This window comes from Melopsittacus undulatus, chromosome 1, assembly GCF_012275295.1.
Source record: "Melopsittacus undulatus isolate bMelUnd1 chromosome 1, bMelUnd1.mat.Z, whole genome shotgun sequence".
NCBI classification, from domain to species: Eukaryota; Metazoa; Chordata; class Aves; order Psittaciformes; family Psittaculidae; genus Melopsittacus; species Melopsittacus undulatus.
In genome coordinates, this window is record NC_047527.1 from 129450803 (window position 1) to 129471852 (window position 21050).

The following is a 21050-nucleotide window of genomic DNA, read 5'->3' on the forward strand; positions in this document are numbered from 1 at the left end:
TGTTCATATAGTCATACAGATTAATTGGGGAACCCAAGAACCATCAGGGTTAGGAATGGGAGCCCGCATCAGTCATCAGGACTTGTTCGCTAGCGATGCTTTTCAATGCATTTATACAGAAGTGCATGTATAGTTCTTATTTGCTTCATTTATATCTCTTCTCCAGTTACAGTGTATACCAGTATTTATAACAGCATACCAGTATATATATACAAGTATGTATAACAGTATGCCAGTTCCCATTTTTGTTTTTTTAGGAACACTGTAACACTTGACTATTTTTTCTTTCTTAAGAAGTTCTAGGATGGGTTTTGGTTTTGTTTTCTTTTTTGTTGTTCTTCTCATGGAAAGGTGTTTTTACTCACTTGCCAGGTTTACAGGAGTATTTTTCCAGGGCTCAGTGTTTAACAGTGCCTGTCATGGTTTGCACCTTGTTTTTTTACACATCTTTTCCGTAACAACCACATGTGTCTCTTACATGCTTGAGTATACTGCTACCTCTCTTGCTGCTAAACAGTATTTTCAAATCATTGTGCAGCTTAGCTCCTGTCTGAATAGTGAAACTAAAGTGGACAGCCATCAATAGAGAATTGATACCAATTAACAAATCCAGTATGTTATAGAAAAAAGGGGGAGGCAAGAAAAGGTTTCTGGTATTTTTGCTCAAGTAATCTTAGGAATTTATTATAAAGCATAATAGATGTACAGTATTGAAGTTGAAATCTCCTTTTCTGGGCAAGGGTAAGTACTTCTTAAAGCTGATTTTGAGAATTGCCTTGTAACACTTGGGATTACTCGTAGTGCCAAAGGGTGTTTTTAAAGCATAGCATTAGGCACAAAGAATAAAGAGAATTATAGCTTGTTTGAAAAAAAAATTGTGAAAAAACACCTAATTCCAGGATTAGGTTTTAGGATTGGCAGTTAAAGCACAGGCATTCATTTTTTCCCTTGTATAATCTGAGCAAGTAAGTGTCAGACACAATAATCATGGGGGAAAAAATACCCCTCTATAGTATTTCTACAATGCTTTTTATTGTATCTGCATGTTTAGCCAAAGTGAATTGGGAAGCTGTGTGTTACCTGGGACAGTTACTGGCTGTCCCTTCTGCAGGAGCCATGTCGCTAAGCTGCTGAAGACAGAAAGGTGGTGGTAGCTGCTGTATACTATATAAAAGCTCTGCAGCTTTCCTCCTAAGTGGTGCTACGCACAAGTTACTAACGGCCACATTAACAGCCTGGCTGATTGCTGCCCCAGAACAGGATTGGATACAGAATTTAAAGAAAAAAGCTCTGCAGGGGCTAGATAATTTTGTATTGGCTTTCCTTAGTTACTGTTCAACAGTCTGAGTACCACAGAATCATAGAATTGTGGAATGATTAGGGTTGGAAGGGACCTTATAGATCATCTAGTTCCAAAACCCCTGCCATGGGCAGGGACACCTTCCACTAGACCAGAATGCTCAGAGCTCCATCCAACCTGGCCTTGAACACTGCCAGGGATAGGGCAGCCACAGCTTCTCTGGGAACCCTGTGCCAGTGTCTCACCACGTTCATAGTGAAGAATATTTTCCTCATGTCTAATCTAAATCTACCATCTTTCAGCTTAAAGCCATTCCCCCCTACATGCCCTTGTAAAAAGTCTCATTCCAGGTTTCTGCTTAAACCACGACAACCCCCTTTACTGTTCCATGCTCAGGGACTATAAGCTGCTAGTTATATTTTGTCTTTCTCTTTTAAGAAAGCAAATCATACACCGTCCAAAATCAGCACAAATGTGTACCAGCAGTGAAGTTGATATAAATCTGAATTCTTGCCTATACTTGAACTGCTGTCTGTCTGAAAACCTGTTTAACATCCCCTCTCAAACATCAGTGTGCATTATTGCTATTCTATCTCTGAGATAAATAACCCTCTCATGATAAAGTTATTTTCATAATAGTGACGCAGGATATGACTATATAACACATCATATTTGTCTTGCCTTAATCCCTCTTGTTGTTGAGTTTTTAGGAATGCTACACCTGTGATCACTGTAAATAGTTGCAGTCATTGGAGCACAGTTTATTTTGTGGATGAGGCTGGAAAAGCGCTGTTTAACCTGCTCCACTCACTTTTTATTATATGCATATGCCTTTACAGTTCGCACCACAAAATCTGGCCATCATTGAAAATACCTTTTGGCATACATCAGTTAGAACTGAAGCCAGTAGAAACTTGCCCTTAGCTTTGGCTGAACAGTAACTCAGTCTTGACTGGACTGTTTTTGGTGAAGTTTCAGGAAAAATCTCAGTCCTTTTTTGAGACAACTCATAAAAAAAAGTTTCTTCTTTTAGTATATGATTTTAAAAAGAAACTGAGAATTTATACTAAATCAGTTACTGGTTTAGAGTAGGCTTATAACTTTAGAGTAGGCTTATAACTAGATAATAAATATTTGGTGAATGAAAACAAACATGTCCATAAACATTACTGCTATACGGGACTATGTACTTGGGAACTACAGTAGCCATGTAGCCAGAATGTGTCTCGGAGATTAATAAACCTTTTTCAAGTTTTATTCCAAAAAAAATCAGCTTTTTGAGCCAGTGGTACCAAGCTTATCAACTGCCAATCCGTGACTTCATGTTGCGAAAATTGAGCTCTTGAAACAAGAGATATCAGCAAAGAGGTTTGCATCCAGCAATACTGTATAGCTCATTTCTTAAAGCATCTCATCTGCCATGATCACATTGAAAACCCAAACTGGATTTTAAGATCTTTTCTACTGCATTAGCAGTTTTGAAAGATATACCCACCACCTACATTTTACCAGACAGGGTGTATTAACAAACTAAATCAAGCTGCAATAGATTCATTAAACTGACCATACACAAAAAAAAAAAAAAAATAAATAAAAAAATAAGCTGATACAGTTATTTTTCAGACAGTTTTCCAATGCGTCTGGAATTATGGTGCAGTTGTTCCAGCCATAGACACATACCATTTTTGTAATATTTTTTTTTTGTTAGCCCAGGCACATTACAATAAGAGGATAATGTTTTGTTACATGGCCAATGGCATTTAATTTTGAGAAACATGTATTACGCAGATAGTATTATATGTTTTAAGAAAGGAGTCTCAGATGTTACTGCAGGAAATTAATTAGGCTAAACTCATTATTTGGTTTACAGATTATGATGACTAGGAATTAACTTGACTTACTTCTTATCTGTATAGCTAGAAACACAGGTCTTTCATTTTTTCCTGTCAACTATTCGTTCTTATCAGAACAGGCCTGCCTCTTCTGTGGATGTTATCTTAATTGGTATCTTCAAAGTTCATGTCATCTCCTCCCTCTTTTGCCTCATGGTGGTCTTTAGCCACTGCTACACTGCAGATCAGCAGTTCATATCTTTTCTTGTCCTTACCAAATCCATCACTTTCTTTTCCTTGCAATACCTTTCATCTCTGCTGTCTTTGGTATGTAGTTGAAGATGGGAGTGATGTTTCTGTGCCAAGAACAATTACATTCTTTTTATTTGTACTCCTTCAGCAACTTTTCATCCTCTGCCTTTGTGCTTTACCAATACTTTCCAGGAAGGAATCTGTGCAAGCTCTATAACCCTGTGCATGTCTGTACCTGCCTGGAATCTTCATCCTCATTCTTCTCTCCTGTGGTTTGTGGTAATTTTTATTATGGCTTCCAGGGCTGATCTTTCAGACTGCAGAACATAAAGTGCTGTTGCCATCTTCCTAGAAATGCAAAGAAGTTTTATTGTGTCAGTGCTGAATGAGCTTGCTGTCATTCTACATCCAAGTCAAACTTGCCATGTTTATTTTTATAACAAACAAACAAAAAACTTTCACATTTTTGTCTTGTTCTTTTCTCTCTCCTTAGCAACTCCTCCTTTATTTATCCCTATCCACCTCTCTCACCCTTTAATCAATTTTCCCTCTGTTCCAGAACCTTTCTGGGCTGCTTTTCAGCTTACTGTTTCTATCATGTCTGTGATTCTCTCCCTTTCTCATCATTTATTTTCTCACATTGTCTGCATGGCAAAAATTATCAGCAGCAGTTTATATATACCGGAAATACAGGTATGACCTTTGAAATTAATGAAATGGCCACTAACCTGTATGTTATCAGTATAATGCTGCATTTGTGCTAATACTAGGCTTTTCTATCTTGTTAATACTGATAATGGTATATATGGTGTTGATACTAATAGCTTGCAAGCTCTGATTAGTTCCGTGGATCATCAGTTATTCAAAGTGACCTGTTGAGGACTAGCTGTTGATGTGATATGGATTCTCATCTTTGAATCAATAGCTGAAATCAGTTAAAAAAGACATCAAAGATATTTTAGTATGTATTTTCCTAATACAGATTTTCACTGTGAACAGTAGCTCTCATTACTCTAAAAAGAGAAGTGGCTTGCATGATTGCAGGATGGAAAGAAATAATCTGACAGTACATGTTGCAAAAACTTTGGATGAAAAACAAACCTTTCTTCAGACTGTTTTGATATGATGGTATGCACATTATCACCATGGACAAGTTAACAGATGTAGCCTTTCCAGTATGCAGTGTTTCCATTTATTTTGTTTCCAGTATATTTTATAATATGCCATGCTGAATATGCCACAAAGCGGTGTTGTTAAACAGTGCTACTACTGTGCTGTGTGCTGAAGGGTCATGTGTCTTCTGAATAACTCTGGGCAGGCAGCTTGTCTCATGAGGAGGCACACTGATCTATAAGAGCCTTGTGCTGAATGTGCTGAAAGGATAAACTAATGCTGACATTCATAGAATCATAGAATAGTTAGGGTTGAAAAAGCCCTTAAGATCATTAAGTTCCAACCCCCCTGCCATGGGCAGGGACACCTCACACTAAACCATGGCATCCAAGGCTCTGTCTAGGCTGGCCTTTAGCACCACAGGGATGGAGCATTCACAACTTCCTTGGGCAACCCATTCCAGTGCCTCACCACTCTCACAGTAAAGAAGTATCCTTGTATCCAATCTAAACTTCCCCTGTTTTAAGTTTTAACCTGTTACCCCTTTTCCTATCACTACAGTCCCTAATGAAGAGTCCCCTCCCAGCATCTTTAAAGGCCCCTTTCAGATACTGGAAGGCTGCTCTGAGGTCTCCACACAGCCTTCTCCAGGTTGAACAGCCCCAACTTTCTCAGCTTCTCTTCATATGGGAGGTGCTCCAGTCCCCTGATCATCCTCATGGCCCTCCTCTGGACTTGTTCTAACAGTTCCATGTCCTTTTTATGTTGAGGACACCAGAACTGCACACAAAACTCCAAGTGAGGTCTCACGAGAGCAGAGTAGAGGGGCAGGATCACCTCCTTCGACCTGCTGGTCATGCTCCTTTTGATGCAGCCCTGGGTATGGTTGGCTTTCTGTGCTGCAAGCGCACACTGAAGCTGGCTTATGTGAAGTTTCTCATCAACCAACACCCCCAAGTCTTCTGCAGGGCTGCTCTGAATCTCTTCTCCACCCTGTTCAATTCTTCACTCAATTGAAGTTGAGCTGACTGAGTCCTTTTTAAAGGCTATCTCTTCTTGTCAATTTGATTGACAAAGTTTCATTACAAGGAGTACTAACTTAAACAATGACGTATAAAACAAAGATGTGGAAAGCATATAAAGAATTTGCTGATGATTCGAAGCTGGGGTGAGCGGCTAATACACCTGAAGGTTGTGCTGCCATCCAGCAGGACCTTGATAGGCTGGAGAATTGGGCAGAGAGAAACCTAATGAGATTCAGCAAGGTCAAGTGTAGGGTACTGCACTGGGGAGGAAAAACCCTAAGTACCAGTACAGGTTGGAGGTTGATCTTCTAGTGAGTTCAGCTGAGAAGGACCTGGCAGTATTGGTAGATGATAAGGTGACTATAAGCCAGCAGTATGCCCTTGTGGCCAGGAGGCCAAGAATATCCTGGGGTTCACTGGGAATAGTGTGGCCAGCAGGTCAAGCGAGGTGATCCTCCCAGTCTACTCAACCCTCGTGAGACCACATCTAGAATACTGTATCCACTTCTGAGCTCCTCGGTACAAGAAAGAAAATGAGCTACTGGAGAAGGTCCAGCGGACCCTCTCTTATGAGTAAAGACTGCAGGAGCTGAGACTGTTTAGTCTAGAGGAAGGAAGAGTGAGACAAAAACTCATTAATACATATAAAAATCTCAAAGGCGGGTGCCAAGAGGATCATCAGACTCTTTTCAGTGGTGCCCAGTGACAGGACAAGGAGTAGCAGCCATGAACTAAAATACAAGATGTTTCACCTCAATGTGAGGAAGAACTTCCTCACATTGAGGTGAAACTTCTTGTATTTTAGTTTAAGAACTTCCTTACATTGAGGGTGGCAGAGCGCTGGAGCAAGCTGCCCAGGCATCTCCCTCTCTGGAGGAATTCAAAACCCACGTGGACATGTTCCTGTGTAACCTGCTGTAGGTGGCCCTGCCTTGGCAGGGAGGTTGGACTGGATGATCTCTAGAGCTCCCTTCCAACCCTAACGATTCTGTGATTTTGCTGATAAACCTGTTAGTAGGCACATTCTTTTGCAGTTGTTAGTACAGAATGACGTATCTTCAATCTGTGACACATGTAATGTTGGATAAATTTGTATTTCCTTCTGGAAAAACAAAATAAAATCTGGCTCTTCTAGGAAACCATTCATTCCAGAAAATGTAGGGGAGGAATATTTTTAGAAGGTGAGAAAATATTTTGGGTTCCAAATAAGAGTGAATAATGAGTAACTCAGTCAAGTGTAAATTACTTAAAAGAAAATGTCTATGAAGAGATAAGCTACCTGGTAAATTTTTTTTTTCTGTTAGGCACTAAATCGGCAAGGTGCATGCCAAAGATAGGCTTTCACTTCAAAATTATTCTAAATCAGGATCATAAAAATTTGGCCTTGGGAATCTGTACATATAGTTCTGGACTGTGGATAAAAAAAATATGCTGTGAGTATTCTAGTCTACCTCTGTTCTGTTTTACTTCTGTTTGGATACGCTGTCATCACTCTTAATCTGGTGAAGTCATTTTTGAAATCTTGGTTTAAAATCAGGTATTTTACAATTTCCACATATCATCATAAATTATGAATGTTTGGTTTTATGTTTCATTGCAGCAGAAAACAGATGTGCCACTTCAAATGCAGCAACATGCACAAGGTGCCTTTCTTTGGGTCCAGAGTGTGGGTGGTGTGCTCAAGAGGTATGGCATTTTGCTTATTTAAATTTGACTTTATATTTTAGCTGTTTCTGATTTGTGAAGGTAGAAGACATCTAAACTGTGAAAATCATACTGAGAAATAGCAAAAAAAAATCTTTAAATGACCCCTGGAGACAGAACCTGAGAAATCATGTGAAATATACTTTCCAAATGAGAAAATACAATCATTTATTTGGGAAATTGCAGTAAATAATAAAGTGAGACATTTTTAATAAATAAATAAATGAAGTGAGAACTTCTTAATGCATTCCATGTGCTTTGTAGACAGCTTTGGCAGACTTATAGTAGCTTTTAGAGTTCAGTGTCTTTTGGCTTCAAAAGCAAAATTACTTATCAGTAATTTATGTTAAGTTCTCATATATCAGAGGAAGTCTATACATATGCCTGTTGCATTTAGCAAAACGTTTTACTAACAGTGGAGTTAACTTTGACTTCACCATATATTATGATCCTGTCATGAATGGAAAAAAAAGTATACTTTTCTTGTTTTGACACTAGAAACTATCAGTTCTGAGACTTACCACAGAAGATAGATCTTAAGTAGCAAGGATTACCCTGAAATTGTTATTGCCTTCTGAACTATAAGAATATGGGAATCTCAGGTTTTGTCTGACAGAAAAAAAAAACTGTTGAGAAAATAATTTTGAGTGAGGCTGATCCATTTTAAGCACTTCAGAGAGCAAGGTTTTGAAGACTACCACTGACAATTCCTGGCTTATATGCTCTTGAAGGTCACATGCAAATTATCTGTAGTACCTTTCAGGCTAGCAGAGAAGGTAAATAAGTTCCTAGGGTGTGCCTAGAGGCAATAAGAAGTGTAAGCACTGGCATAACTTTATCTGAGATACAGTGTTTTGGAATTATTAATTTAGTCTGCAGCAAGTCTAAGGATAAGTAATGCAAGGATGAATAGAGGGCATGGAGGTCTTGTTTTCCAAGGGGAGCCTTAGGGCATCTGTAGCTGGCACAATGGATTATAATGTGGACCAGTCCATTTAACCACGCAAAGCACAAGGTCCTACACCTGGGTCAGTGCAACCCCAGGCTGGGCAGAGAAGAGATTCAAAGCAGCCCTGTAGAGAAGGACCTGGGGATGGGTCGATGAGAAAATGAACATGAGCCAGCCTCAGTGTGCGCTTGCAGCACAGAAAGCCAACCGTATCCTGGGCTGCATCAAAAGGAATGTGACCAGCAGGTCAAAGGAGGTGATCCTGCCCCTCTACTCTGCTCTCATGAGACCTCACTTGGAGTTTTGTGTGCAGTTCTGGTGCCCTCAACATAAAAAGGACATGAAACTGTTGGAACAAGTCCAGAGGAGGGCCACGAGGATGACCAGGGGACTGGAGCACCTCCCGTATGAAGACAGGCTGAGAAAGTTGGGGCTGTTCAACCTGGAGAAGGCTGTGTGGAGACCTCAGAGCAGCCTTCCAGTATCTGAAGGGGGTCTATAAGGATGCTGGTGAGGGACTCTTCATTAGGGACTGTAGTGATAGGACAAGGGGTAATAGGTTAAAACTTAAACAGGGGAAGTTTAGATTGGATACAAGGATACTTCTTTACTGTGAGAGTGGTGAGGCACTGGAATCGGTTGCCCAGGAAGGCTGTGAATGTTCCATCCCTGGCAGTGTTCAAGGCTAGGTTGGATGAAGCCTTGGATGCCATGGTTTAGTGTGAGGTGTCCCTGCCCATGGCAGGGGGGTTGGAACTTAATGATCTTAAGGGCTTTTCCAATCCTAACTATTCTATGATTCTGTAATTATTGTGGCCTGATAATCTGTCTTACAAAGGGCACAGTTTTATCCTACTACATCTGTATTTATAATGGAGCAGCCCTTGCTAGCTTTCTAGTACTAGTACTTTTCCAGCTGCAGTAGGTCTCCTTTTGACAAGGTGCTCAGATTCAACCAGTTTCACTTCTGGTCTGCTTCTCTTGCTTTACTTCTCACACTTCTCATGTCAATCCTGAGATCTGTTTATGGAAGTCATGGATTTGTCAAACCCTCTTAGACCACACTTTTGATAGCTGGTTCACCTACCAACATCCATGGCTGTGGAATGCTAAAACCCATACTATACAAATCAAAACTTCCCAGAGTAAAGTTACAGGAGCAGATTTTGGTTTAGCATGCCTGCTTCATTTAAACAACATTTTTAATGAGAAAATCAGCCTTGAGGAGCACTTGAGATGCTTCGACTTTATACCCCACACAGTGAACTGCAGAAAATGCAATATATCAGTTGTTAGTGGTAGCAATGAGAGCAGCTAATGTCTTTATACATTTAAAAATGTACCATTTTGATGCGTGCATACATTAAAAAGAGTATTTAAATAGCAGTTAGTTACAAAGCTATTCTCTGTTACGTATGTTTGAAAAGGTTGTGGAAAAAATATATCAGAGATCAACTACAAAAATAAGTTGGAACTTGGAAAATAATATATATGACTGTTGAGTCTCATTCTTCAGGGACTTTCTCTGGTCTTTTCAGTGCTTGGGTGACTATTTATTCTCAATACACAGTTGGCTGTATGCATTTTTTGATTGTTTGTTTTGCCCATTTGCCTCTGAACTATCAGAGATTGTGCATTGTTTGCTCTCCAGCTGTGGCTGGGTTGGACTGATGGTTTGACAGAGTACAAAGGATCTTGTCTTCTTTTTTTTTTCCCTTTCAGGATCATGTCATGTTAACCATCAGATTTATGGTCAGGAAGGAATTTTGCATTGGATCATGCTGGCACAATTTTGGCAAATATGCCCTTTAACTGCAAGAAAGGATATGCTGCTTCCAAGATCATCCTACTACTAATCACTCTAACCACTTTCCTATTGTTTACAGGGGCTTTTCTATTTTGGTGGCATCTTAAACTGTCTAGTCCTGTAGTATATAGACTCCTGTTTCTGGGAGTTGAATGATGTAGTCAGCTGGTCCTTGGTTTTGGTGTAGGGTATGGATTAAAATATCTGTGATAGACAAATTCAAGTTAGATAAATCTAAAGCTATCTTCTGCTGCTACTTTTATATATTAGCCTGAGGAATATTAGGGTGAATGACACTTTCTTGCTATAACTAACTCATAGCATAGCACAGAACATTTTTAGTGATATAATGATAGTACAGATTCCTTTTCTCCAGTCAGCTTGTTCTGATTGTGCAAGATCCTCTTTCTCATACAAAAGTTTTGTCCTTTGTAGAAAAAAGTTATTGTGGCAATTAGGTTTAACTTATAATTTAAATATTTTGTCATTGCCCTTATTGAAAACATATGACTTCCATGAACTTGTTCTACAATTTATGTAATTATAGTAACATTTTTTATTGTTTCAAAGACTATTATTTTGTTCTCCTTTGAAGATATTGCAGTTGCTTTTTCTGTTCAGATTGTTTTGTACTTTTTGTCTCTTATTAAACAGGATTTCATGGCCGACACAACACAGAAGGGACGCTGCGACACTGTTTTCAACTTAATGAAAAGAGGCTGCCAATCAGATTTTGTAGAAAATCCCACAGTTCATGTCACAGTGCCCAGTGACCATGAGACAAACACACAAGTGACACCTGGAAAAGTTTCAGTCCAACTGCGTCCAGGTTGGGTTGTCTCTAACACATTGATGTTATAGTCAATTTAAAATACAGCAATATTAAGTACAGATATTTTATGAAGAAGTGGCTGGAATAATTATTTTGAAGAACAGTACTATAATATCGTATTGTAGGACTGTGATTGTGTTGCTCTCATATTCAGGTACTGTCTTCAGCGAGAAGTGTTTCTGTCATATACTGCTGAAGATCAGAATAATGCAAGCAATAAGTGGAAAAAATATTTTAGGTAGTCTTTTCTGTTTTCCATTATGGTTTCTTGATTTTTTTTCTTTAGCCACTTCATAAATAGTTTTCCCTTATGTATATATAATACAGTATCAACTGTATACCTTACTGAAAACAAATTGAGTTAGAATTTCTGAATTCATAATTTGATAATTGTCATACACTTTCTATAGGTATATCTACATGTATACACTATATGTTATACAAATATTTGGTTACTTTTAAGTGCATTGACTAGACAACCACAAAGACATCATAGCCAATGTATAAGAATGGACTGGATTCCTAAAGGAGACAGGTATTCACTGCCTGTCATTTCACCTGGCTCTAATAGAATCTACAAGTCCCTTCATGGATCTGAGATTTTCTACTTGCCCTCATCTGAGCTCAAGTTAAATCAGTGTATGTTCTCCATCTCTAAAATGGCTGTAGACAACATCAAAAGTGGAAGGTGATATGAAAGGATATGGGGTATGTTTCATATCGTAAAATTTCTTTCCTTTGGCAAATGAGAGTTGGAGAAGAAAATGTCTTTTACAAGGGATCAGTCTTCGGCAGAAAAACATTAAGTGAACAGGAAAAATATCTTACTGATCTTCACTGTATAAAAGATAATTTTTTATCAGTTACAGGAAGACTCTTCATGATTGTAAAGCACAAACAAGCTCTGGCTTACCATCTTTATAATAATAAAACTGAGAAAGTAACTTGAGCACTTCCTCTTCTTTCCCCACTCTCCCTCCAAAGAAATGACCAATACTCTACTTTGTACTGAGAAATGGTGTCAGAAACTGAGCTAGCTCTAGATGTGTCTGTAATCACATTTATTTTCAAAGGCATACTTGATTAATAGGAAAAAAATAATCTTCCAAAATTTGGTTTAATGAACCTTTTTGCCACTAATCGGTGAGATTGTTTGGGGTTCCGTATGCTTTGCAGAAGTTCTTCCATCAGGGAGGCAGAAGACTAAAATCCCTAGAAGTATAACTTTTGATATATGGACATCTTGCCCATATTTTATAGCCCAGGGAAATACACAGATGTACAGCTATAGTCAAGCCTCAAAATAGAAATTTGATACAGTATAATCATGCAGGCAAAGATGGTTTTATCTTGATACTGGGGGGTTTTGTCACTGTTTACATACAGCCAACTTTCAGGATTTACATGGAAAAAAAAATAAAAACTGCACTCAGCATCTCATTATATGCAAACTAGAGACCTGCAAAGGTCATTTACAAAAAGTAGTTCCATTTACACTGGCAAAGAGGAAACGCACAAGTTACAGCACACTGAAATCCTGATATTTTTCAAGTAGATTATGTTCAGATTGCTTGAAAGAAAGCACTTTGCATGTTCAGCTTTTCTGGGTCAGATCTCTGTTGCATGTACTTGAATTATGCTATCTAGCAATATCATGTGCACTAGTAGATGTCGTAGAGAAGTCACATTTCAGGAAAGGCATGTTTCAGTGTTCAGATAGTTTCTACTGATGCCTATGTAATTCTTCTATAATGTCTCCCTTTCTCCTGTTCTTTGCTGTATCTTCACTGCATAATATTCAGTTAAATTCTGCACTCATCATGCAAAGATCGTACTCCTTCATTTCTTCTGTGAGCTTGCAGTTTGGGTGACATAAAATAACGAACAAATTGAAGTCATGCAGTACTGTACCTACACTGCCTGTACTCTAGTCACTTCACTCTTTTTGCAGGTATTACATAATATCAGGCAAGCAAAAATGTAGGGACTACTTTTAGTGACTTCCAAAGCAATAACATTTTTATTTCATACAAGAATGTGATGTGCTTCTGCAGGAGATACAGACATCCTAGCTAAAAGAAGAGTTCTGTTTTGCATACACCAAAAGATGGATTTTCTGTTTTTGTTTTAAATTAAACCCTCTTTTTTGAAAAAAAATATGTTGATTGTACCGAGTTTTCTCATCAAATCTTTGGAAGTAGATTGATATAAGCTTGAAGCATAATTTACTGTGCTATCTTTATGGTACACATGTAGTTTTAGACTTAGATGTGAGACAATTTGCAGGATACACGTACATACTTAAAAGTGTCACCCTTGAAGTGACTGGCCACAGTTTCTATGCCAATCTGTGTCCTTTGTGAGTCTTAACTGCTTTTTGGAGCAATGTCAAAGGAATTGCATGACCATGAATTAAAAGAAAATGGGGAGAAGTCAAACTTTTGCAATAAATTGCTCCTGCAAGGAAAAAAAAAAAAGGCAACATGTTCTACAAAGAGCCCCTTATGGCTTATATTTGAATGATACTTCAAGGTTTCGTTTTCTCTTGGGAGTTTTTCTTGTTTGTTTGTCTTCTGTTTGCTGACATAAAGAGCTTTGTGCTGAGGTTGCTGCAAAACTAAATGTGTTTTTTAAGAGTGTCCATTAAAAATAGTAAATAAACTTATTTGTTTCCTTTGAATTAGGAAGTGAAGCAAACTTTATGTTAAAAGTCCGTCCTCTAGAGAAATACCCTGTGGATCTTTATTATTTAGTTGACGTCTCAGCCTCTATGCACAACAATATAGAAAAACTAAATTCCATTGGATTTGCTTTATCTAAAAAGATGGAGAATATTTCTGTTGATTTTCGACTTGGATTTGGATCCTATGTGGATAAAACTGTGTCACCCTATATTAGCATTCATCCAGGTAGAATCCATAACCAGTGCAGGTATGTAGTGTTTGTATATTTATTGTACCACTGAGAAATTTCTTAAGTACACAAATATGCATTATGCATATTTATTTTTAAAGCTCTTCAGAATCTGTCTGTGTTTCATTATACCTTGGTTCTCCAGCAGAGTTCCTAAGAAAATGCTGAAAGTTATTATATAATGATTACTTCTGAAATATCTGGTGAGTGATTTCAGAAAAACTGTTTCTGTATCAGATAAAATATGCTGGATTGTTTTTTGGGGGTTGGGTTTTGTTTTGGGGTTGTATTTTTTTTTTAGCAAAACAAGCCAAATGACATGCTGTTTGGGCATACTTGAATATGTTTTGCATTTAATTCTATAATCTAATGTTTTGTTCTTAGTTACTTTGCATATGTGTTGCATATGTTGCCTAGATTCATCACAAAGTTTTGTACTTCCTGAGTTAGGTCTTCTGGTGTATGGTTGTGTATTCATCAGCTCTTAAATTGCTACTTCTGTCCATGTGATACAGTTTCTTTCAGCTAATTTAGTGAATAAAAGCAATCCTCTGATCTAATTCCACAGTTGTAATATAAATGAACTCCCATTTTAAATAAGAAAGTTGGTTTGGCTTGTGGTTCTTTTTTCATCCCATGTCTTTTTTTTCCTTTCTTGTGTTCAACACTTACCTAAAGTGAGAGATCACTTCCAAAACCTGTGGGAGAACAAGATTATTCATGAGAAATTCAAATCTGTATAAACCATAATACTTGGAAAAGTGAATATTAACTGTTCATATGTTCTTTATTCTTATTATCTTTCCTGGGAAGGCATGAATTCAAAGTTGTGTGAAGTCCATAAGTATCTTTTTTTATTTCAGTGGTGTTTGAATTGGGCACTAGGAGTGGAACTCATTAGGTTGATATAAATGTGTATAAAGCAGTCATCTAGACTGTGTAGTGAGTGGAGTTCTATTAGCATTTCTAGGACACAATTCGTTTTGCCTAAAAGCAGATGTCTGAGGAAGTATTAATACTTACAGTGCCAGTTTCTCTTCCTTGACTGTAAACTGAGTTGGGGGTGGGCAGGCTGTAGTCTGGATGCCTACACTACTTCTTCAGTGCCATAACACCACTACTATAGATGGATCGCAGAGCAATGACCGAATTAAGTGCTGTGGCACTAGCTTACTTATGTCAAACTATTCATACTTTTCCCTTATGCTTAATTTCAAAGAGTATAATTTACAGCTAAGATGTTACTGAAAGTGGAGTTTACCATCCCTTTAATTGTCACTAATCTCAGCATTCATTTTATATACACTTACTGCTAGTGGATGTAGGAACTTTTATTTTAGTTTTGATCCAGTCACCTGTGTATCAATATATTAAAGGATCTTAATGCTGCAGTGTGATAGCTCTATTTGAAGATAATAAAAAGCAAAGCTATATCACTTGATAGACATTCCAAAAGGGATTGTATACTCTCTGAGATCATACCATTGCTCGCGTTGTGTTTCTTTTTATTCTGGACAGAAATACTACATATGTACTGTTACTATATTAAATTATATTATATACATTTCCATAAGTGCCAAAAAAATATTTTTTTTCATAGTAAATGAGAACTAATTCCTACTGAACTTAATGTGGAGTTATTCTTCTTTAAGTATTTCTTCTACTGTGCATCTATGCACTATGTAAATTAGTAACAGGATTTTATAGGTTAATAGGGATTCAGTATTTACAATTCAAATGGAAAATACAGAATGTGTTAGACTTTTGTTTTTTGGGTTTTTTACAGTGATTATAATTTAGATTGTATGCCTCCTCACGGTTATATTCACGTGCTATCCCTGACCGACAATATAGCAGAATTCAGAAATGCAGTAAATAAACAAAAAATTTCTGGGAATATTGATACACCTGAAGGGGGTTTTGATGCGATGCTCCAAGCAGCTGTGTGCCAGGTAAGGAGCTTATTAACAGAAGACTAAATGGTAGTTCAGACGTGTGTGTATATACATACATATATATATATATATATATATATATATATATATATATATATATATATAGTTAACCAGTGCTCAGTGTTCCTGATTTCAAAACGCCATTTCCAGGCCTGATAATAAGATTTCTTCCTCCTTTTTCATTATTTCCCCGTTAGCTATACATTTCTGTTTCCCATTGATGCTGAAAAAGGAGGGCCTAAAGGAGTATTTGTCAGCATTGATTAATGATGTTCTTCAAACTCTGGCTTTAAACAGCCTAACTGACATAGGATGGACAATGAAAGCAACTGCTTCTTGCTTGAAGAGTATTAATTTCAGTTCACTACAAAATTAGTTTCAAAAATCGTGAAAGCCCTCCTTGTGTTCCTAAGTGAAATGTCAAAATACCATTTGACATTTTTCTGAAAAACCTATTTGAAAACTGAAGGATTGGTTACATATCTGCTTGTGTAGATGAGGAAAACATGCATTTTAATGTTATCTTAGGTTTTAAATAATTTATATTTGGTAACAATATGAAACAAAAATTAACTGTTGTATCTCAATAAAATTTCATCACCATCTCTCCATGCAGTAAAGGATGGGAAAGATCTGCATCAGTAATTCCCAGGCTATAAGCATATTAAATAATAAGAATTTCTTTCTTCTAAAGGGCTATTTTGCATGTTGTTTGTCTTCTTTGCATAGTACTGCAATAGGAATTTTGAAAGTTGGCTGATTCATGGGTTTCCTAATTCTCTACTCTTTCTGTTCTCTTAAAGAAAGTAATTCAGCTCGTGTCCAAATCACAGGCCTAGTGTGTTTCTCATGTCTTGAGATGATGTCAGGACTATTCTTTTATCTTGTCCATCCTCACTTTTTTTTTGAACAGTCAAATGAATCAAGGACAAAAAGTAACTCAAACTATGCTAAAAAATAACAGTTTGGCCTAATTTTATTTTCAAATTTTGATGAGCTGTAAAACAGGTAAATAAAAACTACTCTTCATAGGCACTGTTATCATAGCTGTTATAAAATATCATTCTGAAGCTTTCAAAAAATCCTTAAAATTCAGTGTTTGTCATTGGACACATTCCACACTTATGACATGTGAGCTGTAGAATGTATGTTTCCAAAAACAACAGAATGAAAACATTCATGAGAATGGGGAGGGTTTCCTGCTAACTGAATTGTGAACTAAAATGGATGAGAACAATGTGCAATTCGTAACAACCATCATGAACTATAATTTAGATTAATGTGGACTCATTTTGCCTAGAGCAGAACTTCATAACTTGCTCCATCTTGCTTTAGCCAACACAGACCTGTTACAAGAGGTAGCAGGTTAGGTCGTAAAGCTCCTTTAAATTTTTGGTTGCTGTGATGTAGGTAGGTAGGAGTCTTGAGGTGTCAAGGTGAAATGATAGTAGTCTTAGGAACAAGAAGTTTCTGTGGTGCTGAAGGAGAAATTTGGCTTATTTTAGATACAAACTGCTTATACATAAAACTTAAAATATGTCTTCTTTAGGGAAAATGCTGTCTAGATTTCCTGAGGGAGGTTCATGCCTAATGTATTAGCTGGAAAAGATACCACACCCCTCTGTACTTATTATCCCTACTGTTACGAGATACTTAATCCCCATTCAGAGGTAGGAGGGAATGAGCCTGAGAAGGGAGCTAAATCGCTCTCTGCAAAGCAAAGAAAGACAGAGAGTAAGACAAAGCCTGGCTGAGTATGGGGGCTGTGTTGCTGATACATGTTTCACATGAGATGAAAGATACCTGGACATGTTAATGGTAGAGGTGAGACAGAGTCATAGGATGATCTTAAGGTCCTTTCCAACCCTAACTGTTCTATGATTCTATGATGGAGGAGCAAAAAAAGGAAAAGAGGAAAGTGGAATTAGCGAATAAGATGGAATAATCAAGAAAGAGAATCATGAAAAATAATATGCAGTAATTTGTGTGTGCCTCTAGAGTTTAATTTAAAGGAGCCATTTATTTCTTGCAGGGAAATAAATGTTATGGAGATACAAGTTGGCACCTAACCCAGTTTAGGTATAAGCTTACCCTTCTGCATTTTCACATCACTGAATTCCCGAAACACATTAAATCCACCATTGTGGATGATGCTTTGTTATTAATCCCTGAAGATGGTGGATAGATGTAGTATTTTGCTGCACACTCTTTGATTTGTTGTTCACATTCAATGTCCTTTCTGGAAAGCTGTGTAAGAAAACAAAATTATGGAATGCTGAGAAAATAAAGTAGATATGTATAAAGTAAAAATAAAGCAAGCACCAACTACCTGTACAAGTGAATGCATATTAACTGTTTATAGTGCTTTTTGGAGTATGGGGTATTTTACCAATTTGCATTTGTATGTATGTAACAGTGACACACCCAATGTGGCAGCTGCTAACCACGCCCACTGTGTAATGCATGACTTACGTATGTTTTGAGAGATCTTTCTAAAGAAAGATTTCAAAGCAAAGTGGTAAGTGGATCACTGAGTACAATGGTAGCTTTCAGATGTAGGGCATGATACATATTTCCACAGAAAAACGCTTTATATAGCCTGACTTAAACTCAGTGCTGCTAAGCCGTGTAATATCTGAAACTAGATTTCCACATTCGTTTTTCATGTTGTTAGTTGTTATTATAGAAAATAAGTAGTTAGTTATGCTGGGTTTTGGTTGTTTGTTTGTTGTTTTTTTTAGAGTCATATTGGGTGGCGGAAGGAAGCAAAGAGACTGCTTCTTGTGATGACAGATCAAACTTCTCATCTGGCCCTTGATAGCAAATTAGCAGGGATCGTAATTCCCCATGATGGAAACTGTCATTTGAAAGATAACGTGTACATCAAAGCTACGAGTATGGTAAGGTATATGTCATAGATTCTGCCTTCAGAGAAGCAGTGTAAAATGGCATAAAGGATGGTTTAGATTGCTGTCAAAGCACTGCTCTTGTTTCAGTTATCAGAATAGTATTTTTCTAAGTAGACAAGTTGTGAGATGAAAAATGAATCACTTGGAATTATTGTCATTCTTTCTGTCTGTGATAAAGTATTTTGGAGTCTGAGACAGCAGCACCCAGCAGAGGAGGCTATGTTACTGGTTTTGGTGTTATATTTTTTTATTGCCATCTAATTAACATTACATACATTTTGATAAAATACATGTAGGAAATGCCCTGTGTGGTATTTTGCACAAGAACAAGACGGTAAAATGTAAGAATTGCACAGTCCTGCTAATACGACCAAGGTAGCTGTCATGGTTTATGGTCACAGAATTCTGACCATTGAATTGAATTGCATTGAATTTAAAGGCTTGGTAGGAGTAAAACAGAAGATATACAGCAGCAATGAGTTAATTCAAACATGGTAGACTAGAAAATATTCTTGTGCCACAAAGCTTTGTGATAGTAATGCAGCATTAAATACATTTGAATCTCATAGTGTAAAGACAATGTGTGGTAATACATACCTGTGCAAAAATACTGTAGAAAATAATACATCTTTAGCAAATATTTTTAGCTTATGAAATAATTTCTTCAAGAATTTATAAAGTAGTCATAAGTGATTGAAGAAATTATTTTTTCCCTGAAATATTTAATATTTAATAGTTTTGTCTATTTGCTTAAAAAATTATGTCATTTATATAAGAAAAATTAATCACTACTCACTTGCCATGTAATCATCAGAAAGCAGAATTATGAACTGTGGTATCATTGGAGCACATTACAGTTTTATTCTAGCTGCACTTAGTTAAAGTTTATGGCCTGTGTTCAGCCCAAGCCAGCAACGTGCTGGTGAAGGCAGTGAGGGCTGTGTGTAAATTAGACTTGACCTGAACTTAATCCCAGCAACTGGTGCTTACAAGGATGATGAGGCAGCAGGAAGCAGCTGCCATATGGTGTGTGATCACGGCATTTTGGGAGGTTTCTGGGAATCAGTGGGTGTTCCAGGACCTTGCTGAGTGGAGGAGGGAGCTGAGCGTGTGCTAACAGGAAAGTTGTTTGGATTTCAAATTAACTGATGTTCTTGCATACATATACTCCCCCTGTCACCTCCTGGATATTCCCTCTCAGATGTCAGGATTATTTATTTTCCTCTAGCCAATCTGTTCAGTTTCAGTAGTTTCAGAACAAGTCAAATCAGGGCTACTTGGTGATTAAATGAAATGTCATGGAAGGCTGACACTTTTTAAAAAAATAGGTCATATGATGTATTTTTTGCCCTTTTTTCTTTTTCAATGCAATTTTGTTGTTCTATGGCAAAATTAAAGAACCATCTGTAATCACATTTTCCTACCTTGATTTTTAGCTTCTGAGTCTTGAGAACATTTCATTTTGGAATATTTTTATTTCCTCCTTGTGCCAGTTAAGAGGACTTTCCTTTATTTATTTGCATAAGCTCAGCCTTTACATCAGAAATGTTCCCAGTCACTTTTCTGCCTGTTTCTTTCTAACTTTTGCTAAGCAGTCACACAGTGTCAGCAATAAAAGCATAAGACAGGAAAGAAATCTAGTCCATTTTAATTAGATCTGTGCTTGGTCAACTCCCTTTCTGAAATACTTAACATCTATATTAGTTATCTTCACAGCTTAACACAGTGGGTTAAAATAATAAAATCAATGATGTAATTGGAACAAGAAAGATGATATAAAGTACATTTGCCTGAGCCATAGTGGGAAGAGATAAGGTAAAAACATATAAAGTACAAGCTTTTCACAGCAAGCAAAGTGAGGCTTCACAAACAATGAACAGTTTCTTATGTTATCTTTTCATATGCTTAAATGAAAAAGATAAGTGTGGGTCTGCTGGTGTTTGTTTGGTTAGATTTTTTTTAATATCCCTTCTAAAATTAAGAAAAATTTTCTTTCTAACTTAAAGTGAGACTTTAATGTACTGCTAACCAAGCTGGACACTGTAGTGAGTTAGAGATGACAAGTAGAATAAAATTCAGCATTACTTGTAAGCAGACCAGGTAACTTGGAGATCCAGTCTCTACAACCCTTGCACATCTATGCATATAATTTCTTGACTTCAGTAAGCTCCATCTGAGTAAGTTTTGGTTTCATGAGCACTTGGAAAACCATCTCTGATACTACTGATCCCAGAGCCCTGCTTTTAGTTGCCAAGATGTTGAGGGGCCCCTCTGCTGGAATTCAGGCATGTCAAGTCTCGATTGTTAAGGAGGAAGACTGATTTAATTGACCACCATCTCATGATACTTTGATACTGCCCATCCTTCACATGCTGACAGTGCAGGTAGTATTTACAGAATGTCTGGATTCAGTCTCCCTTGTTCTGCAACCACTTGGTGTGTCTGTGATCTAGCCAGCT

The 21050-nt window shown here is 37.3% G+C and overlaps 1 protein-coding gene across 4 annotated transcripts in view; it reads left to right on the forward strand.

Moving 5' to 3' along the window:
* Positions 1-21050, forward strand: part of ITGB8 (integrin subunit beta 8) — a 55004-nt gene that overhangs the window by 9566 nt on the left and 24388 nt on the right. For 3 of the 4 annotated variants that reach the window (XR_004081079.2, XM_031052368.2, XM_031052370.2), the window contains exons 2-6: positions 7123-7208; positions 10637-10811; positions 13499-13745; positions 15514-15679; positions 18424-18582. Coding sequence is in view for 3 of the 4 variants with exons in the window: in XM_031052368.2 (XP_030908228.2) it covers positions 7123-7208; positions 10637-10811; positions 13499-13745; positions 15514-15679; positions 18424-18582 (833 nt within the window). In the remaining variant the exon portion in view is untranslated. The remainder of the gene's footprint in view (positions 1-7122; positions 7209-10636; positions 10812-13498; positions 13746-15513; positions 15680-18423; positions 18583-21050) is intronic. The other variant, XM_031052369.2, reaches the window with a different exon arrangement.